This window comes from Neopsephotus bourkii, unplaced genomic scaffold (assembly GCF_033783945.1).
Source record: "Neopsephotus bourkii isolate Nb327-2 ecotype Australia unplaced genomic scaffold, CSIRO-AGI_Nbou_v1 NB_1780, whole genome shotgun sequence".
Classification (NCBI taxonomy): Eukaryota; Metazoa; Chordata; class Aves; order Psittaciformes; family Psittacidae; genus Neopsephotus; species Neopsephotus bourkii.
The window spans coordinates 6,487,723-6,514,314 of record NW_026902254.1 but is presented as its reverse complement, the minus strand read 5'-3'; the positions used below and the strand labels follow the sequence as shown (position 1 = coordinate 6,514,314).

The following is a 26,592-nucleotide window of genomic DNA, read 5'->3' as shown; positions in this document are numbered from 1 at the left end:
ACAGGCTCCTAATGCCTGTGTTTGCAAGTGATGGACTGCAGCATTGGCGTACACACAAATCGGACTGTATGAATGCATGCTCAGCCACGGGGGCTGGTTTCAGGTCTTGGTGGAAATCAGTCCCTTCACAACACAGAGCTTGTGGTTTTGGCAGAGTTTTCCATCCTGACACAGAGGAGCAACAGCCTAGCTTAGTAATTATTAAGAAATTAATTAGCAATTTGTGGTGGTGATGAGGCTGAAGGGCCATATGCTTTTTACCACATGCATTAATCACTGGGTTTTGTTTATGAAAGCACGAAACCAAAACCTATGGAGATTTTGGTGTTGTCATGAAGCCTGTGCTGTGTGATACACCAGAATAATACTTCAATTTCCTCACACACATCTGTGCTTTTGTGCTTTACTGTGAGTAACACAATGGGGTGTTGGTCCGTAATGGGTACTTCTGATCACTAAGACGATAATCAGAAGAGCAGAGTATTTTCTGTGAGGAGCCACTGTGGCAGCCTTGGGCAAGTGTTGCTGACTTGTTGGTTTATGACAGCTTTGAATTGCCTGAACTGCTCACATGAAGTTCAGGTGGATCAGCCCTTCCAGGCATGCTACAGGGTTAGAGGTGTCAAACAGGAAGAGAAAGCTTCCCACACCTCTGCACTCTCTGCCACCACATCTGCTCCTTGAGGGCTCAGTGATACTGAATCTTCATGAGGATTTGGAGGGGCAGACCATCAAGTAATCTGATGGACTTCAGACCTCTCCTGCAGGAGATACACTGCATGAAAATCGAGAAACTGGATGGAAAACTTGTTTTTCACCCAGGAGATTACTGTCAAGGAGGTGGTAGTAATGGTTGTCTGGAGAATTGGTTTGGTCAGGGGAATGTTCTGCTTCATGAGAAATGCTAGAAGAAACAATGGGAGTTTTCTCCTGGAATGGTAGTTTCTACTGGGGGGAACTCAAAATTGTTTAATTGTGCCTGAAAGTAGTCTTAAACCTTTATGCAAAAAAAAAAAAAAAAAAAAGCAAAACCAAAACTAATTGTCTACTCCCAAGTTGCTGTTTAAGCAGTGACATGATGATTCAGGAACTGCACTGGAGAATGTGGGTAATAAATGTTATGGAAGCGAGACTTCTCACTGGGATTTTGGCATTGGTGAGAACGCTGCTGGCTTGCACATTTCCACAGAGCAGTCAGTGACCCTAGGTGAAACGCAGGTATGATGAGGGGTTTAAAGGTCTTCTAGTATTCAGGATTATCTTTTTACTATTATTATTATTATTTGCATCAGTTGACTAGCTGCATCTAGGTATTATGTGCTCCACTTTGCCAGGCCCTGTGGTTTGAGACTGAGTGAGGAGGACCTTGCGTTTATTGTCTTCACTTCAGGAGGGCTTGTTGGTGGGATGTGGGCAGCCAGGTAGTGTAGGTGACAGTGTGGTTGGTAGAGGATGAAGATCAAACTTGGGGCAGGGAAGGGCTTTGTGGATTCATGGAACTGTTGAGGTGGGAAGGGGCCTCGGGAGGTTGTATGGCCCAACCCCACCTGCTCAGGCAGGGCCACCTAGAGCAAGAGGTTGAGGAATTATTTCTGTGTTCCTCTCCTGTTGCTTCTCCTCCCTTGAAATGTCACCTTATTAGGACTGGTAATGAGTTCCTGATCACATTTGGAAAATCTTACCCTATAATCTTAAGCAACTGTGAAATGCCCAGGAGGCATGTCTGTATCTAGCAAGAAGCCTATCATGGGCAAATACTAGTTTTCAGAGGAAGATGGGTGGCAGTCAAGAGTGGTCTTAGTCCGGCATAGGTTTTCATGTCAATTTTTATGTAAGGACACTTACCTCTTGGGCTGGTCTTATCTTCCACAGGTCCTTAGCCTATTTTCGCAGGCTTTGGGCATGCACCAAAGGAGCAACAGGCTTTTATTTCTACCTGTCTTGGGGAAACATGCATTTTTAAAAACCTTTTTCTGGTTCTGTGTCTGCTTTACTTCCCCCCCCCCCCCCCCCCAATCAGGACTGGTGTAAATTTTTTTGCCTGCATTGACTGTTAAAAGCCTAACATGCACTCTTCACACTACTATGAAGATATCAGGCAAAACATTACCAATTTTTACCTCAATTGCATCTGGAGAAAAGCCAGAGAAACTTGTGGGTTTTTTTTCTAAGGCATAAGAAAATATCACACTGTCCTTAACACTACAAAGACATTCATCCATTTCCAGTGAAGGGCTGTCAAACTGCTTCTGCTTGTATGTGATGTCATTTTCCTTACTATTGGTCCCACTCTCATATAGGAAGGGTCAGGTCAAATCCTTCTCTGGAGACCAAGTCTCCCATTTGCAGCAGGAAATCTCTCAGGCAGAGAGGATAACATTACAAAACAGAGGCTAACATTTCAAAACAGCTATGCTGCCCCTGGCACGGTCTAGAGCATCACAGACCAATAACTCCTATCATGTCACTCTTGCAGCACCTTATTATCTATGTTTTTCTGTAAATCCAATCCGAGACTGTCATTACCAGTTTCAGGTAGGTGAACACCATCTGGGTGAAATAACCATGTGCCAGTGATGGGCTGGAGGGGGCTCTTGTTAGTTAATCATCCCTACCTTCCCTTTGATGAGTTAATTTGTCTGTTGAGCCATGGAGGAGCCCCCAAGAGCTCCCAGGAGCCCCTTGTTAAAATTCTGCCGACAAATGGGAAGATAGGGATGATTTCACTCCTCTTGCTGGAGCCTGTGCTGTCTATGATACTGCTAAATCATCCATAATGCATAACTTTCTATGCAATCTTTTTGTTACAGTTCTAGCAGCACATTACTTCTTTGTGCATTTACTTTTTAAACATTGTCACTGGATACCTAACTCTCGTGAAAATCTCATACCATGAATTAATGTTAATTGCGGTACTTCCATGTGGCCTTTTAGTAGCTGACATGCCAGGTTCCTTGGCTGTGATGCTGGGCCCTCTCTTTCCCCCCAGTTACTAAACGCAGTCTGTATTTACCCGTCTCATGGTACTGCCTGAAACCTCTGTAGTAGGATGATAGTATCTTTGTATGTATTAGTGACCTTTCCTGGTTTATGGCGTACATTCCGAAGTCCTTGGAAGGAGCAAAGGTCGTGAAGGAAAGAATGAGGTGATCCTTGGGGTTTGTGAGGGAAAGTAAACTCAAGTTACTCTTCCTTCAGAGGCCTGGGAGTGCTGCTGTCTGTCTAGGCTCCTCTTCCTCCTAGCCAGCTGAAAGTGGTTCCAGCTTGCTGAGCTTGTCCAGCCCAGGGAATAGAGTTCTAACCTACAGCACAGCTAGCAGATGCTAGCTTGAAGTTGTGTTGATGTGATTCGGGACTACCAAACCTGGGGAGAAGCTGCCTTAAGCAGTACATCCCACCGTGGAGACTTGTTTATCTTCAGACCTAAGAAGAAGAATTAAATTGAAAAAAAACCCAACCAAGAAAAAACAAAACAAAACAAACAAAAAAAAAAAAACCACAAAAAAAACCCCACAACTAGGAAGCTAAGAAATATGGTAATTTGGAAGATGCTCTGTTCCCTTTTTAACTAGTCCGACAGGGCTTGTCAGCTCTGATACAGTGGTGTTACAAGCCAGATCAGAGCTAGCTGCTGCTGTATCTCTGCATAGTGCTGATGGTTGCTGTGGGTGGATTTATTAGCTTTCACTGAATATTGATGTTTGTCCTAGTGTGTGCTCTGAAAGAGAGCAAACCTCTCCTGCAGCAACAAAGGAAAATGATGGAGGGACACTGGAGTAAACCTGTAAGAGTCAGCTGGGATCCTACCAGCTAGGGGTGATCATAATGTACTCAGCAAGTTTCTGCAGGGTTAGCTGGCATATCTGTATTGTGTTTTCCAAACTGGTTGGGAAGGATTATTTGTCTGTGTCTTGTACAGATCCAAATGGTGTCCAAGACTGAGTGCTCTGCTGCAGCTGCTTAGGGAACTTTCCCAGAGTACCAGGGATCCTAGCATAACAGAATGGCTTGGGTTGGAATGGACCTTAAAGATCATCTAATTTCAGCCCCCTGCCATGGGCAAAGACATGGGCAGGCAATGGGAATCATGTCAAGATCTCCACACTGAGTCATTTCAAGTCCAGTATGGTCAGACCTAGTAGGCCATGGAGGGCTAATTCTCAGCTGCAACATCAGCATTGCCTTACACCCTGCTCCAAGCATTTGCAGCTCTGTGAACACAGTCCAGATGCACTTGAACTGCCTCTCTGTGGACTCTGTCTGGACCCAAGAGGGCTTGTTAGAGGCATCCCCATGTTGCACAAAGGTGGTTGTTCTCTTTCTGGATCTCTCACAAAATTAGACATGTGAAACTTTGATTTTCAAACCCAAAGCTAAAGAAAAAAAAGAAGACCTATCCCTAATCTTTAGCCTATTTCCTAATTTGTACTTTTGAAAGTTGTGTAAATATGTTCTTAATGCCTCATATTCTGAGTTTTTCTGTCAGTCCAGCTTGAAACACCCAGGAATGCTGCCTTCTCAAGCCTGTTACTCCAAGTTGCACCAAGTGCATAGCAGGAACCTTAAAGCGTACCCTTTCACTTGATCTCCCATTATTTCCTCCTAGGCTGTCACTCCTTGGAGGGAATAGGCAAGCTCCTAGGATGCAGCTTGCCTTCCATCACTGAAAAATCAGCTATTTCCTACAGCTTCTGTCAGCTTGCCTTTTTCCCCAACCTGAATTCACAGGGATGAACAAAAATCCACTCCTGCCTCTTGTCCTTCCCTACACCTTCTTCTGGGAGCGCAATGACAGATACCGGTTTTATTGTGTGCCAGTGTTACCGCTCTGTTTGCAGCAGATTTAAGAGTTTACATTAGGCCACAGTGTTATCTTCCAGTTTTCCTAATTCTATCTGCTGGCAATCCAGCTGTGTGGTTGGGGTGGCTGCCCCTGTCCTAAAGGAATTTGTGTCAATTTCTGCGGGGACAAATCCTCCCTGTGCTAAACCGCTTTGCAGTATTTGCTCAAACTGAAATTTGGACAAAGACGTTCTGTCCACATCCACCAGAAGAGATTGCCTTTTTTTTCTGATGCACTTGGAGGTAGATGCATTGGAAACTGCCTGTACCTGGCTGATAACTGAGACTGAGCATCTACGTAGCACAATCCATGCCCTTTTCTAATTTGTCTTTGAATGACAAATGTGTCTTCACTGAGTCAGCAAAAGAAGAGATCCTACAGTAGAATTCATTGCCCTTCTATCCATTTGAACGGAGCTGCTAGGTTTTCCCAATTCCTCCTGAAAATCAGACTTTAAGAGAGATCTTATAAAGTTGTCCCTCAACAGTATTGTCCAGAACTTCATTATATTCTCTCGTCATTTCTGATCAAGACACATCATGTATTGTTATTTCTTTAGAATCCCTCCTTAACCTTACTGGTATATACCCAATTAAAAAGAGGAATTCAAATCTTCTTGAAAATCCAAGTTGCAGGGATTTGGAGATAGTCCAGATAGTCGTCATCACTGTTGCTCATAGAGAGTAAAGTCTAAGATTGTGGATAACCTCAAAAAAGAAGAGCAGATTTCATTGCGTCACACATGAACCATGCGTAAGTTTGCTGAGGTTCTCTTGGGACGCTTTGTGATGAGAAATTGGTCAAATTTTGCATAGCTTCAGGTTTCATTGCAAGTGTTCAGTTCTAAAATTTTAACTTTGAAACTGCTAACTGGTAAGCCAAACCTTTCCCATGAGGGAGTCCTTAGCAAAATAGCTCTGTGTGAGAGGAACATGGCAGGAGAATAGTGTGGTGTAATAGCAAAGGAGTCACAATGCTCATAGACTTGAAATGAAAACTTATAAAATATTGCTGACTGTTACTTACATATTTGAATCCATCTGATTTTTTTTCTGTGCAAAGAAAATGTGTTGCCTAGTGTCAAATTTGTGCACTCCAAAATTCCTGGAGATATCTACCTCCCTTATTCCTTGGATATGTGCAATTGTCCTTTTTAGTCCTGAAAGCTACTCAACTAATGAAGGATCGAGGCCACTTCACCTGATGTTCTCCCTCTCTGAAATTCAGTAATTGTTTTGCATCAGGGAGTAATTGTACCCATAGGTATTAGACAAACCTGCTAATTCAGACTCTGTAACTCTTGAGTATCTTCCCAAATTGCATTGTGTGGTTTGGTTAGATTATATCTTATCTCTAACCGTCTTGCTTCAATAAACATACACTATCTAGCCTGTATTCTCCCACCTTATGCACAAGGAAAATCATCAGGACTTAATCTGTTGCTGGTGTTAATGGCATGATTCTTCATCCTAATTCCAATTCACTCTGCCTGATACCACACAAATGGCTTTAAGAAAGTATTTTATCCCTTATCCTGTGCCAGAGACACTTTCTTCCTCCATCACTGCTGCCTGGCTTCATACAGACTTTGTAATAACCTTTGCAACTTGTGGTACAAAGTCTGCAAATGAGTGCCACATCTCAGGCTGTCACTTCAGCCCAGAAGGTCCCTAAAACCAGATCCCTGATCTTGAGCTATTACTATAGCTAGAAAGTGTAGTCTTGTTCACCAGCAAAAAAAAAAAAAGGATGGAAAAAGAGTACAGTAAAAGGGGGAGCAGCATTTTTTGTCTATCTGTCTGGCAGGTGGTTGGACATTGAAGACACCCCGTGCACTGCCCTCTCAGGGCTCTGCTCCCCAGTGCTCTTGACAACCATTTCTCAGTCCTTTTCTGTCAACTGAAAGCTCATCTGGAAGTGCTTTGGGACAGGGACTATGTGCACTGTTAGTGGTGTCATTGTGCCCCGCTTGGAAATGGAGCTTGGTGTTGCTGGTTGGAGCCTTTCTCTCCATCATGCCTGTGAGCAGTCTCTGGCCTGAAGAAGCTGATTAATCTCTGCACATCAAATTCCGTGCTATAAAACAAGGATTATAATCCTCCTTTCTTGGTCTTGTCTGTTTGGACTGTGAGTATGTTCTGCTGATACTTTCCCTTATGATGTGACTGGAGATGATTCAGTGCAATAAGGCTGTTGTCATGGTAGTGCTAGAGTAACACTTAACCAGGAGAAACTTAAATTGCAGGAGATGGATAGTAATGCTAATCATCGTAATGAAGATGGAGCCTTATTTTTGCTGCATGACTGTGGAAGGAGAGGCTGAGAAATAGATGGCTAAAATCACTGAGTGCATACTTTCAAAGACAGGACTTGCTCAGCAGCCAGGTGACAACAGACATGTTTATTTGACAGAGAGGCTGTGAATCACAGAATCCCAAGGGTTGGAAGGGACCTCAAAAGATCATCTAGTCCAACCCCCCTGCAAGAGCAGGGTAACCTAGAGTACATCACACAGGAACTTGTCCAGGCGGGCCTTGAATATCTCCAACGTAGGAGACTCCACAACCCCCTGGGCAACCTGTTCCAGTGCTCTGTCACTCTCACAGTAAAAAAGTTTTTCCTGATGTTCACATGGAACCTCCTATGCTCCAGTTTACACCCATTGCCCATTGTCCTATCACTGGACATCACTGAAAAAAACCTAGCTCCATCATCCTAACACTCACCCTTTACGTATTTGTAAACATTGATGAGGTGAACTTAACTTCTGACTCGAAAAGAAAACTTGCTTCCCAAATGAAGACATATGGAGGGTTTTAATGGCAGCTGCAAGACATGTGGCTAGGTTATGCCACTATGCGTGAGCTTATAAAGGTGATAGGTATATATCTGGTGAGGGAATCTGTGAATTCCACCACTATTTCAGAGTGAAAGCATTTCTTATCCTGTAAAGAGAGTCAAAGAAAAATTGTGTCTGAGAGGACAGGCTCCACAGTAGTCAGATGTGGTGCCTGCCCAATAAGGGAAGTAACTTGTGTTCAGCTGCGTGGTTGGGTTTTAGTTTGACCTTGCCCAGTGTTTGTATCTAGAAGTTGGCCTTCATCAACTAAGGTTTTAAAATTATTTTAAAAGTGACTTATACTGAAATGTTGCAGTAAAACCAGGGAAGGAAAAAATACTGGGAATCGTCTTAAAACACATGCATTTATTAGTTTCCATTTGGTACTCTTGTTATGGTAATCAATCAGCCCCATGCCAAGACTGGCTAATACCTGGTATATGGCGTGGAAGGCAGTGGGCAGGAATCAGTGTGTGAAGGAACTTCCTACTTGAATCTTGCAATGTTCCTGATTTGAGATCATGAAGCAAGTATCACAGTATCACAGTATGTTAGAGATTGGAAGAGACCTCAAAAGAACATCTAGTCCAAGTACCTATGGTGGTGTTACCTGCAGAGTCATGGAGAGTTGAGGCAACAGCAGCAGGGATCTTACACTGCATGACTGATTCCTGAGGTGATGTCTTTCAGACTGACTGTAGCACAAGTAAAATGTATGTAAAGATGGAGAACATTTGTGCTTTGCTTTGGGGTTTCCTTGTTTTGATGCCTTGTCATGGTTTTCAGTGAGGAGCAGATAGATGAATCTTGCTTAGGACTATGTAAAGAGAATGACTTGTAGCCTCAAAAATTTTGTATGTTTTAAAGATGAAGTGTCTTCATTAAAGACTGTAGAATCTTGCACTTTTACCCCAAAGGAAACACTGACAGCTCCACAGTTCAGCTGGCAGGGAACCATGTCAGACCATATAGCCTTGCCCATATGTGCAAGTCCTCTTATGATACCAAAAATAATTTAGTTTTCTCATAAGGTCCCAGGCAGTGAGCTAAAAATATCTCACTCAGATACGCATTTTGGAATTTCAGAACTAAATGTAATAAAGCAGTTTTTTATTTTTACTCTCTTGATGACACACTCAATGAGAGAGTGAGGACACCGTGTTACAGGATCTTTTGATTTGCTATTTGCTGTGTGTTAAACATTTATATTTCAAAGAAGCGTTTGTACCTATGCCGAGTGTTTGGCAAATCCAACAGCTCATTAGACGTTAACAATAGCAATGCTGCTAAATACAAAGGATTCATAGGCAAAGTACCCCTCAGGCTAGATCTCAGAGAGAAATAGCGGCAAATAGAATCAGAAACTAATTAAATAGTCAGCTAAAGCGAGCAGAACTTTAAAAAGCCCTAAAACTACCAAAAATGGAAACATATTACAGTTATCTACATTCACAGTGCAGAACAAGTTTGGTAGTATTTAAGATAATTCTCTAGTGCCTGCTATTTTTAGTCCAAGGGTAAGCTTCCGTAAGAGCCTTTCAGCACTGCATCCCTTTAACCTGGCCTAACAAGCTAAGCCAGTAAGCTGTCTGATTTTCGTCTTGCAGGAGGCAGAGAGATAGCTAAAACAAACCATTTGTGGTACAAATGCTCAGCCTATCTTGTCTTAAGAGCTTTCTTTGTGTAGATTTTTTTTCTTTTTTTTCCAAATGTCCCACTATTAAGCACTGCTTGTCAGAGACCAAAATGTCAGGCTTGTGGCTGTTTGGAAATCATAGAAGCACAGGAGTGGAAGGAGAATTTTATAGACCTAGCCTAATGGAAATAAGCATTTCTGCATTGCCACTGGTGAAACCCAATCAGTTTTAGTTTAGGCTGTTGCTGTTGATGTGTCTGAGGAAAGAGGAATGTATATAGTTTTTCTCAGGTAAGAAAGGGCAGGCATAGAGGGCCTGATTTGCTTCTCAATTACACTTAATCTGCCCTGGTTTAACTCTGTTGACTTCCCTGGTTGATGCTTGGTTTGTGCTGTTCTAATCCAAGGGAAGTCAAGCTGGGGTTGGTGTTACGCTCCCTGTGTTGCCGGCACTCGGGTTTGGGGCACCCGTTGCTTTTGAAATAGGGGCAAGTCCACATGCAGCCATAAAATGCTGCAGTGCTCCTTGCACACTGGTGGTTTGGTGCTTCCGGTGGATAAAACTTTGCAATACTCACAGATAGCTTTTTTTACTGGAAATTATGGTGTCCCCCCCTAATGTGGGGGTGGGGGAAGTGCAACTGTGTTTACTTTCTTTTCTCCCCCTTTCCTCTTCCTCTTTCTCCTTTCCTCACCCCACCTTTCCCCATGGTGTTTGTGTGTGATCCGTACATATGTTTACAAAACAAGATTTTATTGCTACCTAAACATGAGTCGTGGAACCCACTAATCCCAGCTAGTTGAGCAAGACTTGGGCACAGTAACCTGTCCTGTCTGAAACACGGAGAAACAGAGGTCATGCTGCCTGGGTTAGCGGTAGCATCTCCAGCTTTCTGCCCCCCAAAAGCGTTACTTAAATGGGTTTTCTCTTCCCAGGACACTGGATCAGGAATGTGGCTCTTTCATCTTGGGCTTCCAGTCAACAGCTCCATTCCTCTTTCTCTTCCTGCCCCCCATTTTGGGTGCTGATAGAGCATGGCAAAGTATCCTCTTACAAAGGGAGGCATCTGAGTCAGGAAAGCATAGGCTATGCTAAAGCCAGTGATCTGCAGGCTCCCACCTCTGCTTTAGTAGTCAAACGGCTGCAATTTGCTTACTATTCCTGGCATTAGGCACATGGGATTTTGGCTATGCATCTAGCAGCTGCATAGTCTCAAATTATAACCTGTGTTAACTTCAGTAGCGATAACTTAAATTGAAGATGCACTTGACATGAACAAATACATCAGTGCATTTGCAGTAAAGAATGTGAGCACAGCATCTACCGCACTATAGGCAAGATGAACCCAAGCCACTTTTATATTAGTTGTATCAATGTACTGTTTACGAGCAAAACTAACTTGATAAGGAGGAAGAATTAAGTCTTACTGGCCTCTGGCTGGACTGCTGATAGTCTCAGGACATGCTGATACAGATACAGTATGCAGGAGCTGCTGCTCTCAGCTTGATCATCAACATACCCGAAGAACAGAGGACCAGGTCCCCAGCTAGTGTAAATCTGCATAGCTCTGTTAAAGCCTGTAGAGAGACCTTAATTTACAGCAGCTGAACATCTGGGCCCAAGTTCCTTTCTTTTGGTTACTAGCAGGATTAAAGAAAAGTACCCCAAATTATTTATTATAGATGCTGTGGCAGCATCTCAAATCCAATTGTAAATCAGGACACTGTTGTGAAAGGGTTGTGTGAAAACATAAGAAAATTACAGTTGCTGCCTAAAGGAACTTATGGCCTAATTAATAATGATACTTAGTGCATTGATAAGTATCACTGGACTTGACTGCCTATTATGGGTCTTTTCTAAAGAGGGCAAAAATGTTGCCCAAGTTGATTTTCACCATTTCTGATGAAAAAGGGACTGGTTAACATCAGTACCATGCAAAGAAAAAGGCAGCCTTTTCATCATACAGGTGGAGGGCTGGTGATCAGGAATATGCGTTGTTAAAAGATGAGCAGAGAATGAGCAATACATTCAGTTTTGACTAAGAAATAAATAGAAGAGAGGCAACTGCAGTGGGAACTGTAGTGTGCATCACAGTATGCATGTGTTACATAACTCTTTCTAGGCTGATTGAAGGTAAATTAACAGGGTAGCCTTAGTGTAAACTAGCAAATTAGTTATACATTTTAGTGTCAAGTCCATTTCATCAGCAGTATCTGTGAAGACCTGTGAGTTCTAGGAAACACAGAAACAATCCAACAGTGGATGTTCTCTAGAGGAGGCTTTGCGACAGATAGCTCTTCTCTGATTTTTATTTTCTTTTAATGTTTTCTGTTTTAAAGTCACCGTCTCTAGTTTATGATTCTATTCGCATACACAAAATTGCATTGAAAGAGCATTAAAGCCTTATCACCTAGTGACAAATCAAGGAAATACATAGTTAAGGATATTATGAGGTATCTAAATGAATCCACATGTTTAACTGGCGGAAAATTCAGACACCTCTCCTCGTCCTGGAGAGCATGACTGTTTTTTGAGGCAAGGGCTTATTTGCCTGCTGGGACAAGCTTACATTTTGTTTTCATGGGACTGTAAAAGTGAACTGAAAAGCCTGGCAAAATGCACCTGTGATCTGTGCTGTTAAACACTATACCTGTTAGCACCTTTCTTACTGTGGCATTTCCACATTCTTACCTGGTGCTTCTTTATAATTGAGCCTTTTACTACTTTCAGCCTAGGATACTCACAGTAGTGGTACTTGGGGTGTTCTCTCAGCTGAGCATCTCCTCAGATATGGGAATGCTACTGAGGTTTTCTGAAACTTTTTTAGCTCATTAAGAATAGAGTGTACATACCTAAAGATTTTTTTTTTCCTTTTTGTGATGATTTCCTCAGGTTTTTTAGAGCTAATGCTCACTACCTCTGTTTATTTTATCTAACTAAAGCACCTCTCTAAATGTATGTCACTCAACGCGTCTGCTGATACGCACGAGGAGGATGGTGGAGCCATTGCTGTGACACTTAAAGGCAGGAGTATAGTTACATAGGTAAAACAAATAGAGAAATTCATCTTTAGCCTTGTAAACAAGTTTTTTGTGTCGTGTCTGAATAAAGTCTTTTAGCCACCTCAGACCAGATGGCAGCCATCCAGTTAGAGCACAATAAAAATTGATAAGTAGCCCAGATGTATTAGTGATCCTTTGACACTGCAGGTCTAAGAAAAACTGGTGTTCTTTTTCCCGTGAGACATGACTTGCATTTGTTGTACCTGTTCAACAGGCATGGCGGTAGGTTTGATGAAGCTGAACATGCTAAAAAATTAAAACACTATAAAAAAGCATTTAATGAACTTGATTCCTTACAAATGCTAATTTCCTGGTCAAATTAAATTCCAATTTTCTAACAGTAAAAGCACCAGATAGAAGTGTCATATTTTGTGGTTTAAAAAGGAGGTTTTGAGTGTGTGCTCCGTTCGCACAAAACCAAGTCTCTGCATAATTGAACAAAATTTAAAAATACATGTAAAATGCTTCTCTGCTATATTGTATATAATTTTACCCTGAAATTTATATTTGTGTAGAGTCATAAATCTCTAGAAAGAAGTAGGGATTATGATAGACATCCTGACACATCCAGTATAATTAAAGCTAAAGCAAATGCAACACTGAAACACAGAATGAACAAAAGCGACAAGATTATGCTTCACAGTTTGCAAAGGAAGGGTCTATACTACCACACAAATGCATTTTTTAGAGGTGTCTGTCATTATCAAGGGGAAAAAGAAGGGTTTACATCAATTACATGTGTGAAATAATCACTGCAAACTATATCTAGCTTTTTTTTTTCCCAGAACGTGCCATGCTTCCTTACAAAGGTATATGAATGTTGACAAATTTTGTCAGTGCACAGACAGATTAGTGTGGGCATGCACCATAAATCAAGTAAATAAATAAATCTGAGCAAGCAGCGTTTGAATATTTCGACTGAAATACTGCTGACACCGTCGCTAAAAGCTCTGCAATGGGGAGAGTCCCAAATGTCTTCTCTATCTTGCACTTTAGCATGGTAGCCTTCCCCACCCCCCACTTCCCTCTTTTTGCAATACCCATTCCCTGTCAGAGCTCATCTGGATTGGGACTCTTGCTTCAGAACTGTAACTCTCTACCCTCCTGTGTGGTTTAGGTGTGTAATAATAATTACAAATCTCCGTCTGGGTTGTTGCTCAGGACTTTATCACGTGCATGAAGGATTGTGTGTAAAAGGGGAGGGGAGGATGGGTGTGAGGCACTGTGTGCTGCTCCAGGCTGGCAGGGCAGGCTCCATAACCTCCGGCACTCAGGCAGTGATCTACCTGTGTGGTTCAGGCTGATCATCCTGTGTGCCCCCCTTGCCAGCAGCACCTCGCCCATGCTTTCCCACTAGTGCTGGCAGCAAGGAAACTTCACCTCCTTCTTTACTCCTCTGGTCATCTGGCACACTGAAACTCCCAGCCTTTCTTACATGTCTCTTCATCAAGCTCTTTCTTTCCTTTGCACTTCTGTCCTTTCCCTGTTCTTAGGCGTAAGTAGTTTGCTTTGATGTGGAGCTCTGCCCTGACCTAGCATGCTGCAGGCCAGACAAGACATGTCGGGTCTTCTGCTGCAGTTCCTGACCCATGAAGACCAGGTGGTCTCACCTGGCACTGGGCAAGGCAACATTGGAATTTGTCCACGGCGTGCCTCAGTATTACAGACATGCAGTTCCTGGTAAGAGGTTTGGTAATACTTTTACAGTGTCAAGTACTGTACAAGTTAAAAAGCCCCTCTGGTGAGCTAAACCAGTCCAAAACACAGGTAATGCATTTATTCAGTAATCAGCAAATTAGCCTATGTAGTCAGTAAATGTTAAGGCCCAAACTGCTGATAAGATGATTTGCTTTCAGGTGTTTTCTCAATATTGTGCTCAGCATCAAGTATAAATTGAATAGAGTGACCTTTTGATACTGAGTCAAATTGACTGCATTTCCAAAGATTCTGTGGTTTCAATTACCATAAATTTTTGATATTGGGTCTACCACCAGTGCACTGATTCTAGCACAGCAATATCTTATCATTGGTCCCTTTAACACAGTCAGTGGCACGATAGCTTGTTCTCAGGTGATTTTTTGTTTTGCCTTTTCCCGGAATCAAAGATTACTATCATAGAAGAGAAAAATACAGTTTACACAAATGAAATTGCAATGGTTTGCTAAACATGAGTGAATTTTGGTCAGAAGATGTAGAACGAGTTACAGGTTGCTAGCTGGATCCTCAGATTGTGAGATGAAAAAATGAAACAGTATCTCTTCAGTTTAGTGACTTTGTGGTAGAAGAATGTTTACTATGCTCTTCTACACTGAAATGTTTAGCTTAGAGCGGAAGGGTTAGATTTTTCACCTGAAAAATGAGTCCATCTCACAGGAGCTATGGCAGCATTACTTCAGGTGATCAAGGGCACAGTCTTGAAGAAAACCATATTTGCAAATGGCCTGTGCCATGGTTTTGTGTTGTGATACTTTAATTGCAGACACTTGACAGAAATTTGATGAGTTTCGTCTCCCAGAGAGAAAGTAACCTGAGATTAGTTACCAAGATTGAACACGATAACTTTTCAAGACTAGGAATTTACACCATGTTGAGTATATGAATAATAATAAATTGTTATGTTAATGTTGTTATACCCTGGAGGAGGGAGGGGAGAAATGAATGCTACAGGTTCTCCCATTTCCTTCAGCCTGCAGACCTTGCACAGGTCGTTCCTGCTGTGCTGTAATGTCCCTGGTATCAATGCCGGGAGTTCGTTCCGCTCTAGGGACCTACCTCTGGAAGTTAAGTATTGCAGTACCTACATTGTGTGTAATTACACTATTTATTTAACGTTGTTTGGAGGGAGAGTGGGATGGCACAGCATATTGCTTCAGATTGGTACAATACCTCCAGAAATCCATCTGGAGTGAAGCTGTTGCATAAATACAGTGATGTGATTGGTCCTACCCAGGAGATTCATATATGTGGTCCATATGTTGGGCAATCTGACTGCCAAAATCAGAAGGCAAGCTCAGGATGCCTCCTTCAGGATTCAAGTGGTCTTTGCCTACAGGTGCATATGAGAAGTGTGAGTATAGGTTTCTCCTTCAAGAAGAGATAACTTCTTTCCTTCCCATGCCCTAAAGGCATTTGCACAGGGGTGATGATAATTAATCCCCTTATTTCTACTACATATAAAGAAACCTGGCTGTAATTTTCTCCTAGTGGGACTCCATTTTGTTTTTAAATATAATTGATAGCTCTGGACTTAAGCATTTCAATTATGGGAGTGTCTCTTGGGGACCAGACTAACAGACCTTGGAAAAACGTTCTAATGCAAATGCATCATGTGGATTTTTACTGTAGGACAGCACAGGATGCATAAGGATTTGCAAGCAGTTGAGCAATAAAATAAAAGATGAAATACTTCTCAAAATATATAATGGCATGGGACTGGTTGTGAGCAGTTAGGGTGGAAGAAGTGGTTTTCCATTTGGACCACTGATTCTTGTGTGGCCGTGGGAGAAAACAGTGCCAGATATGACCAGCTCTGACTTGAGAAGGAGGCACTTGCTTTGGACAGCACATTGAGAAGGCTGCAAAATCACCATGGCAGCACTGTCTGTGCCAGTGCTGTGGCAGGTTGGCTCCTTCTGCTTCAGAAGAGGCAAAACTTGGGCTATAATTTTTCCCTTTCACTGTCCCTGACATCAGCTCTCATTTTTCACTGGCAGGAGCAGGAAGACCAGCCTGCATTCTAATCCCCGCCTCCTCCTGCCTTCCCTGTGCTTCTGCCCAGCTTGTGGCTTCCTATCCTCAGGTGGGAAGGCTTGGTTTGAGGAGCCAGGGCTGAGACACCATCTGCCCCTACTCCTGCATGTTTGTTGACAGGAGGTTCTCAGCTCTGGCATGATGTTACTGGGCTTTTGGTGCATCCCTATGTACAAAAAAGTGCAAATCTATACCCCTCATTTCTCCTAGTGGTGTGAATCTTAATGATGTTCTTAATCCAAAATGTGTCATAAGGAATCAAATCCGTTGGAAGTCCCAGATGTGCTCACAAGTCATTTTTGTGCTTTGGAAAGTAGTGCCATCTTTTATTAGTATTTTTAGATCTCTCAGATATTTTCAGCTGGGGGAAAATCTTTTATTTTCTTTGTTAATTGTGCTATGAATAGATCTTAGGCTACTGAGGAGAAATGACTCGATATGTTGAAATGGCGATCCCTTGCGTGTTGGGGTGTACACCTGGCTGCTCTGAATTGCTTACTAGGCTGGGCTGCTGGAGCAGTGACAGCTTCTACCAGCTGTGGATCTGTCCCAAAGTTTCCTGGGCTTTTTACGAAGATGTGGCAAGCTGCCACTGTTCCCAGCAACTTGGGGCTGTGGATTAAGCACATAGTTTAGACACTGATCTTTCAGCATGAGTCATGAACAGATCTTTCAATATAATCTGCACTGTTCACATCATCAGAAAAGAAACTTTAGAGCATCATTCATTAGCTGATCTCACTCCTTGAGATACAGTAGCAAAAAGCTGTGCATGTAATAATCTCAAATTAAGTGGAGGGAAATCAACCAGAGGGAAGACATTGGAGGTACTATGAACATTTGGAAAAGATTTTCTAAATGATGGGATTGAGCCTTTTCTGGAGTGAGTCAGCGTACCAATGCTGACTGTGGGAAAGCTACAGGAGAGTCCCACGTCAGGACATCTGCACGCTGGCCTCAAGGTTTCCAAGAAGGGATTGGTGATGGTAGTGACAGTGGTTTTAAAACCTCGTAAAATTTTTAAAAAAAGAAAATTCTAAGGAAAAAATACAACAATTCTCAATACATGCACCTTAAAGGGATGCATGTGAAGGAGGACAAGGTGGCTGAGTCTCCACTGCAGCTCAGTCTTTGGCCTTTGCAATGGGATTGCTGACGAGTAACAGGTATTACAGACATAAAGTGCTAAGCGTGAGGTGAACTGTCTCCATCAGTAGACAGAATAAGCAAAAGTGAAGGAATTATCAGGGGTAGAGGATTTAAATACCTTTGTGTGGGTAAATTATCAACTCGTTTCATATAGCTTTTCACTGGCCAAAGAGAGAATATCTCTGGAGACGTTTTACTGAAGGCAGAAACCCAATTAGAATAAGATTGTTACACAACTAATAAAGTGTTTTCAGACAGAGAATTATTTTTAGTGCTGTAGAAATATGAAAGCATTATAGCAAAGTATGTAAAAGCAGAGAAAAGCACAGCTTTTTCCATCATCTTTGGGCTCCTAGATTGCTCATTTTTGAGGACTGGTTGGTGTCCCAGCAGCTTACAGCACTAACTAGCCTTCCCCATTGCATTCACCCAACCATAGTAACACCAGTGCCAAATCTTTCTTCCTTTCAGAGCTAATGCCATTATGGATAAACTAGAAATTTTTGCTGTCAGAAATGTGGAAGCACGTGGATTCAGTGACATACTTGGGCTTCTTGCCTCCTTCAGCAGGGTGAAGGTTTACAGGGGTCAAAAAACCTCTGGCTCTGATGTCTTTGTGTTAAACCAACAACCAAGGATGTTGAAAAGTTCATACAATATGACTGGGAAGTGATGCATAATTGCTTTCAGTATTAAAAAGACCCAATAGTTAGCAAGATGGAATCATTACAAATTGTTTTCATAAGTGTTTAATAACTGTATGTATCTGCCGGGCAGCTTTATGTTCAGAATTGTCCTCCATCCCTTTTCCTTACAACCCTTAGTTCACTTAGGTGGTCTAAATGCTTAGGATCTCCTCCTTTAGACAAAAGAAAACCCTTTTCAGTGTGTCTCTGCTTGGAAGTTTGGGACATGATGGAGTGAGTTCCTGAGAGCACGCAGCACATCCTCTGACCTCAGTGGACATTGAAGGTGCTTAGCTCGTCCTGATGCCTTGAGCCTGTGATGAGCAGGTTGGATGCCAGTCTGAAATGTGAACTTATGCTGTGACAGTGCTGAAACTGTGAAAGAGCCTGCATTTGGCCGTGGCTTGCTTCTCCCCAGTGCTGTCAACACCAAGACTCAGGTTGCGATAGCAAAGCAGAAAGCTGCTGCTTCAGTGATTATTGCTCAGACATTGATGTACTCGGCCATCTCTGCCTCTGCATCTCTCCTCAGCACTATTTCTGCTGTATCTAATAATTGTGTTTCTTTATAAACAGTAATTTAGGACAATTAGGAGCAATAGCATAGTTAAACCTTTAAAAGGTTATCTGGCAATGTCATTTTCTTGACTAATGTGTTCCTGCTGCCATGTCGTTTGTGAATAGACATGTGTTAGCCAGCTAGTGTGTTTCATCTGTGGTGACTTTGATTTATTTGCTCTGTAAATTGGGACTGAAGCAATAATGGAAAGTGACATTAATTGTTTAAGAGAGTCCTCTCTGTCACATCCTCTGCTTTCTCTGGGGTGTTTGAATGTTGAAACTTGTACAAAACTAATTGAAATTGCTGTGATGAGGACTGGTGTCCACTCAACTTTCTGTTCTTGAATGTCAGTGCACTTGAATGTCTGTTTAAAGCACAAGAGCTGAGCAGCTAAAAGCAAATACCAGGGTTTCTTCTGGTATGCTGTTATTAAAGAAGGCATTCCCAATTAGAAATGGGAACACTTCCAGCTTTGTTGTCAGCTTTATAAGCTGCAAGGCTCAGCAGTGCGCCCCACCAGCTAGACTTGCTGGAGAAGTTCCTGGTGTGGGGTTGGGGGTTAGGCAGCCAGTCCCCTCCACAGCCAGCTGAGGGCTGGCTCTCTCCACCATTCATACCCCCACCTGCAAGGGACTTGAAATGCCTTTGGAAAAAAAGCCAGTGCTTTGTTACATTGTAAAGTGTGGCTCCCCCCTGCTTATTTCTGCCCTCTGAGCACTGAATGATCACTGTACATGTGTCTGCTTAGTGTGGTGGAAATCACCAGATACAGGACCTTGGACTCTTTCTCAGTGACCAAGCCCATTTTGGCCTATTAAGTAAACGCTTCTCCTTAGCATTAGCTTTGCCTGAGTGTTTGTTTCTTGGGGATGATGCTGTAAGCACCAGACCAGTTTGTGTTTTGCTGTAGCTTTCCAGCTCGAAGAAAGAGTTTTTCTGTAAGAAGCCATGAGGTATGATTTGGCAGAGAAGTCTGGCAGGAGCAATTATCTATGTGGTTTATGAGCATCTCTGTTCCGAGTCTGGTAGATAAAAGAATTACTGAAAAAAGTCCTGCTAAGGGAATATGCAGATTCCCTTGATTTTTTTTTTAATTACTTTTTTTCTGGGGTGTGACTGGCAATGTCTTGTTGTTGACTTTTTTAGTTTCTTGATTTTGTTCCTCTTACCTCATGCATTGCTTGCTAGCTCGTTTTAAACCGTGAGATTTGAACTTAGCTGAAAACTCGTCACAGAGTGAACCTGGAACGTGGTGAGCCTCTCTGAAGCTGGTGGAAAAACTCCCCATTTGATATCAGTGAAAGGCTTTTCATTTACTTTAATAGCACTAGGATCAGCCTAGGAATCCTAGATAATTGATATGTCAAGATCAATTTCCAATCTTTCTGAAAAATAAATATAATGATTTTCACATGATTCTACTCCTCAAAACTCTCGGTACTGTAAAAAATCTGTACCTTAATATACAGTAGGGACTATATTTCATTAAAAATCAGAAGACATTTAGATTTACTCAGTTTGACAAAAAAGAAGTCTTTTTGCTGAAATAAGATATCTAATACAAATTAACATTACAGCCACATCTGATTAGGAACTAATCTACTTTTTATAATTGCAGTCTGAATTAGATAAATGCATACAATAGTTACAATGAGCACTCAAATGACATAACTCGAAAGGACAACTTCAAAGGCAACCTGCCTAATACATTTCTTTAAAAGAAACCCGAAGAGCCTACCATTTACAATATGAGCCCTGGTGGCTCAGGAATGGGAAGTTGTTCGTTTGAGTTTGGAGCAAGGATTTCCAGAAGTATGAAAGGGAAACCCTTTCTTCCTTACATGGGGACATGCATGTGAACAATGTGTCCCAAATTTCACTGCTGTTTCCTTTTGGTCTTCCGATTAGCGGTTTTGTTCTCTGGTTCTTGTAATTTTGTCAGGTCAATTAGCTGGTGTTCAGTGTTAGAAAGAAAGAGACAGCCTGGGCTGACACCATCATTAGGTGTCAGAAGCTTGGGTGCATCCTAGAATACAATCTCTGAGTGCTTACTTACTGTTGTTCACACCTGATTAAAAAAATAAAAGATTGTGGAATAAAAGTAAACGGGAGCAATACAGTGCAAGTGCAGAAAGATTTCTCTTGAATGCAGAGATGGATCATTTTATTGCATCTGCATTATTATTACATCTTCTGAGATTCTGTTGCAGGTTACTGCTTCAAGGGCTGGTTTAACTAAGTTTTGACTCCTCTTTGGCATTTAAAGTCATCACCTTGATCCTTTTCTCTTCTCACCTGGTTCTGCTTTTGGTTTTGGCCCCTTCCACAGAAGATAGATGAAGAGAGCGAGGCAAACTTGCTAGCCGTTCTCACTGAAACACTGGACAGCATCCCTGTGGATGAGGATGGATTGCCTTCATTTGATGCACTGACAGATGGAGATGTGACCAACGAAAATGCCGCTAGCCCTTCGCCAATGCCTGACGGCACCCCTCCAACTCAGGAGGCAGAAGAGCCGTCTCTAGTAAGAACCCTTCCTACTGTTTAACAGGAATTGGATGTGCCTCTGGCTACCCGCTGCATGGGTATGATGTAGTCACAGTAAGGTCTGGACTTTTAATTTAGACTGGAAAGGAAAATCAAGTAAAGAACTGAAAATTAAGTGGGGAAAACCAACCCACCAGTATAGGCAATCTGTTCAACAAGTGCGTTGAAGAGATTGTTTTTTAGATTCTTGTGCTAATGGCTGACACTTTTGCTTATCATCCTGCTGAGATAAGTCAGGGTAATGCTTTTAATACATGTTTCATTTATTGGGGCTGTTTTTTGTATGTACATTTAGACATCACTTTTGGTGATCTGTGAAGAAAGGCCCATTGGGTCTGGCGGGTGTGGGGCTAATTTTATGCCTTTAACATTGACTTGACCAGGAAGCACCAGCTTAGTACTAAGCAGGACAAAACTGAACCTTGGGTGAGGATGTGTGCGAAACCTTACGTGCATTTTACTCAGTAAAACCAATTTGAGATGCGATTCTGTATCTTCTGAAAGCCCTGTATCACTGGCTTCTGTGAGAGCAGAGCCAAATACCTGCAACTTGATGCTGTATCCATTAGTCTGTTAAAGTTAACATCTCTGTCTAGATCAGAGGCCTTTTCTGTCAAACAGATAGCTGAGAATTTCATTTTGCCGTGGATTCAGAAATCCAAAACCCCTGTCATTTCTGCTTGCCCTGCAGTATACTGCAGTAAAGGGAGCAGAAATATGCTGCCAAGCCAGAATAAAATGAAACCTTTTTGCTCTGGGGACTATCAAGCCCTGATTTCTATTGTACTTTGCTTGCTGAATTGATATAGCTAACTTTAAGTTAACTATGCAAAAATGTAGATAAATCATTTTAATCCGTAAAGATGCCTAACTTTACTCTTTTCCTTCCACCTCCCTTTCCCTAATGTGTTTGTAGCTTAAGAAGCTCTTGCTGGCTCCAGCCAACACTCAGCTAAATTACAATGAATGCAGTGGTCTCAGCACGCAAAACCATGCAAACACTAATCACAGGATCAGAACAAGCCCTGTGGTTGTTAAGGTACAAACTTAATCTTTGTAATAAGGAAAAAAGAAAGATAAAGTATAGCAAGGTCTTCTATGCTTTCTGCAACCAAGCAAGCAGTAGATGCATAGTATTGTTTTAATCTGCCTACTGTCTTGCAACTGCTTTTAAAAGGAGTGAACAGATTATAGACTGGGTGCCAGAAAATCACCTGAGCTCATTTATGCTCTGAATATTTCATTTATGCTTTTTCTTTTGGCAGTTATAGTCCCACCGTCTGTTACTCTGGCCTACTCTATTGAAACAGAGAGTAGTAGGGGCTACAGTAATATTTGCTGGTGGGCTGGTGTTGTTTATGAGTGACTCCAGGATGCAGGACTGCCATTTTACCAGCTGTCTGAGCTAAGAAAAATGGCACTGGATTCTTGGCAAAAAATGTGTATTAGCCATTAACTGGATAGGATGGGGGCTCTGACATAATTCCGTTAGCAGGCAGTATTAAACAGTGTTTGTCTTGCCATTCACTGTAACTGAAAACAGAGCGTTTAGGGGTACTTAAGAGAGTTATGAATACTGGGCTCAAGCAATCAGCAGCAAATTAAGGTTTAAACCAGCTTATTTTTTTGTTCACAGTAAAGGCGCTGTAGGGTCTTGTTAGTTACATGTTGCTGAGTAGGAACATTGAAATGTAGGAGAAATGAAATAAAAAGCTGCATAAATGTCATTTAGGAATTTTAAATGTAATTTTCTTTCCTTGTTCTGCAAACAGTTATTCACAGCTCATAGATCTAGTACACTTAGACTGAACACTTCATTGAAAATCTCATCTCTTCAGAAAACCTATATCCATTCTGATAAGGTTCAGCTTGCTAATTTTAGCTTTTTTTATTTTATTTTACTTTATTTTATTTATTATGTCCTGTTTTTAAGACTGAGAATTCATGGAGCAATAAAGCGAAGAGCATTTGTCAACAGCAAAAGCCTCAAAGACGTCCCTGCTCTGAACTTCTCAAATATCTGACTACGAATGATGACCCTCCTCAGACCAAACCAGCAGAGAACAGGAACGGCAGCAGAGAGAAATGCACCTCCAAAAGGAAGCCTCATCTGCAGTCTCAGACAAATCATCTGCAAGGTAAGTATGGGACCACAGACCACAACGTTGGTACTAGCAGTAACACAGGGGAGCTGAAGTACTGCGGCTGTGAATACCCTGGATACTTCTGTTCTTTAGATTAGTATTGTAAATCCAGCATCTCTTCTGCATAGGGAGAGTTTTGAAACAGTATAAAGAAGTTAGAATTAGTTAGCTAGATTTAGCTTTTAAACAGTTTAATCCTGTCTCCATTGCGCCTAGCCTCAGAAAAAGATCTTGCGGAAAAAAAGTTTAACAAATACCACATGTTAATATACTCTGCTAGCCGGAGATACTTATTCAGAGAGTACTGTACCACTAAGAAATCATTATACCCCTAAACAAGCTAGGCAGGCCAGTTCATTGGTGAGCTGCTTTCTTTTTTGCTAGGGTAAAACTGAAGGCATTGTTAACCTGCCACATAGTCCTTAAGAGACAATAAATAGTGCTCTCACTGCTACAGAGAAAGCAATAAATGTGTCATTCCTGTTAAAGCTAGGATGCTGGTTTGTAATTTTATTTTGTAAATAGTTGAAAGTTTAGCTGCTATCCTGATCTTTCTCTCTCTTTCTAGATTCTTTATGGACAAAACTAAACACTTGTGTTGACTTTTAGTATCCCTCAACGCATAAAGAATTGGTCTATATTAGAAGCAACATCTATGATGGAGATGCAAGGACTTAAAGCCCCCTCTCATGCTTTCTCTCCCCCTCTTCCCATGCCCGTTTCCCCAAGATAAAAGAAAGCTGTAAAAGCTTAACAGCCCAAAAGGAGCTTTTTTTTTAAGTTACTGTCACTTTAAAATATATCTACATACATATATTGGCCTGGCATCTAGAAGGCCAGGTGCCTATCTCAGTCACATCAGTGCAAATCCTGAATGACTCCAGTAAAGCCAATAGGAGTTATCTGGCTGCAACAGAGATCAGGGTATGACCCTGAATATGTTTTCATGATACTTTTAAAGCAATAATTACATATGTTTTTTCATTTCCCTTCCCCCCTCCCTGCATTTTCAGCCTGATCAAATTTAATCTTTCCCCCTTATGAAGTATAAGCAAACTTAATAAAAATGATCTTCCCTTCCCACCCTTCTTGCTGCTGTACATTCTGGCATCCTAAGTATAGTTTTCCCCGTTGTGATCTCGAATTCTCTGAACAATGTTTATTGTAAGAAGGAAATCCAACTGCCCCTAGAGCTTTTTGGATGCCAACTGCCACTCCTTCTGGATGGCTTCAGCAGTCTGCTTCACAGCAAAATCCAGACTGAGTTGTTCATGTAAAACCTGTGTCTCTTACTACAATGGTACTGAAACACAGACCTGCCAGAAGTTACAGGAGCTTTCTTAACACCGTTGGGTGTTACAGGGATACCTGATAAGGTATATCATGTATAACATGCTATATGCACATGTATTACACACATACATAGAAGTATGTGCACGAACACATAAATACAAATTATAAATCTTTCTATTCAGATCAGAACTGCATTTTTTCCCCAGCTGAGGCAACTTTATAGGTTCAGTGCAAAGAGCAGGGCACATTGGGTTATGGAAGCAGCACAGAAGGAGACGTGAGGAAAGACCAAAGGGATATATCACTAAATTCCCACTGTTTTAACAGATTACTGTGACTGTAGTGGTATTGCAGGTGAAATTGCAGGCAGAGGGAAATTACTCTCTTCTTTAATTCCTGCAGTTTAATTTACAGGGTTCTGAAATGTTGTTTTTTCATCAAATTTGCCTCATGCACCAATATATGACTTCAATATCAATGGATTTGCATATAATACAAATATAAGAATATAATGCTTTCAGCTTGGACAGTCAATTCATGCAAAATCAACCTTGCAAATTTAGCTGATATTTGCAGACCTGCAGTCATTTGTTCATACATTTAATCAAAAGTACAAGAAAATTGGCTCCTTCTGTTTCAAAAAAAAAAAATAATCAGGGTCTCATATTTTCTTTCAAAGTTAGGGAAAACTCAGGAAGGATAAGTAAAATGGTATTTTCCTTTAGGGTTGCAAACATATTGCAAACTCACGGGAATGTCCACAAACCCATTCATGCCAAAGCTCATTTGTAGTTTTGTACTGAAATTTGCCCATGAGGTAACTTAGTTCTTTTGAACCTGAATGTTTTCAATTTACAGGGACAAGCAACTTCATGTGAACCCTTTTTAATAAGAAAAAAACACACCACAGTAGACCTTGAAACTCTAATAAATAGGCACCATGGAAAATGATAGCGTCTTGACTAAATATTTATACTATCAAGACTGTATGTGAGGATGACTTCTTTGCAGGAATACTGTTTGGTCAAGCCCTTGCCTAGCAATAAGAAAACTGATGGGTGTTTTGGTATGTGAATTTGTCAGTGGGAGAGCTCAGTGATAGCTGCCTAAAATGAAGTAGTGTGAGATAATGCCTTGGTTCTGTGACCATCTGTAGCAGGTTTGCTCTGTACCTCAGTGCTGCAGGATTTTATATGTATTCTTATGTAGGACTATTCTCTGGGACTAGTAAGAGCTAGACTGAGACTTTTTAGAAGCTTAAATACCTCTTGCATGTTCAACTTCCTTAGAAAGCCTGAATTGCTTAATCAATTCCTTCTTTATCCTCTAAAAATAAGTGTAATCCTTTGTATAAAACTTTATTCCAGCACCCTACTGTAAGATCTGTCTATCTGGGGTTTTTTTTAAGCCAGTTTTACCTCTAGGTAGCCAATGGCAAACATTACTATCCCTAATGTATACAAAATATACACAGAAATGTGTCAGGTTACATTCAGTCTTATGGCACTTGTTTTATACACAAATCAGCAGCAGTGCTTGATCAGACAACTCGTTGAGGTGCATCTCCTCACTCTGGCAGTGACTTCTAAGGAAGGTGAACCCGAGGTGAACACCTGAGCTTCCATTTCTAACTTCCATATGGGAAGGAGGAGAAACAATGTGCAGCTCTTGAGAATTGAGTTAATTTAAAAAAAAAAAATAAATGCGGTATTACTGTGGGAATGCTCTAGAGCTTATAAAAGTAATCAATTTGCATATAAAATCCTTTTAATGTTGATGGGAGCTTCAAGCCTGGAATGAATACGAAATACGCAGTAGTGACACTCTGGACAAAAGATCTGCAGTGCAGGAGTCTTCAAGGGGAACATTTTGTCTTAAGTAATTAATCTGCCAAAGAGATCCCCTGCTGTTGCTCTTGGTACAACGCTCTCTGCGTTTAAACATCAATCTTACTTCTGAAAAGTAAAATTTGCAAGTAATATTATTTTAATTTTTAAACATTTCTCTGGCAATTAAAGGAATCTTAGCTGTATTACAGCATCCTAGTTCTTGGCTTGCTTTGGGAAAATACACGTTTGCA

At 41.4% G+C, this 26,592-nt stretch overlaps 1 protein-coding gene across 5 annotated transcripts in view; it reads left to right on the top strand.

The window, feature by feature from the left end:
• The window catches only part of PPARGC1A (PPARG coactivator 1 alpha), a 369,556-nt gene that overhangs the window by 315,807 nt on the left and 27,157 nt on the right, over positions 1-26,592 (top strand). For 3 of the 5 annotated variants that reach the window (XR_009729473.1, XM_061379710.1, XM_061379711.1), the window contains 3 exons: positions 20,858-21,052; positions 21,992-22,114; positions 23,009-23,213. Coding sequence is in view for 4 of the 5 variants with exons in the window: in XM_061379710.1 (XP_061235694.1) it covers positions 20,858-21,052; positions 21,992-22,114; positions 23,009-23,213 (523 nt within the window). In the remaining variant the exon portion in view is untranslated. Of the gene's footprint in view, positions 1-20,857; positions 21,114-21,991; positions 22,115-23,008; positions 23,214-26,592 lie in introns of those variants that run through there. The other 2 variants (XM_061379713.1, XM_061379712.1) reach the window with 2 other exon arrangements.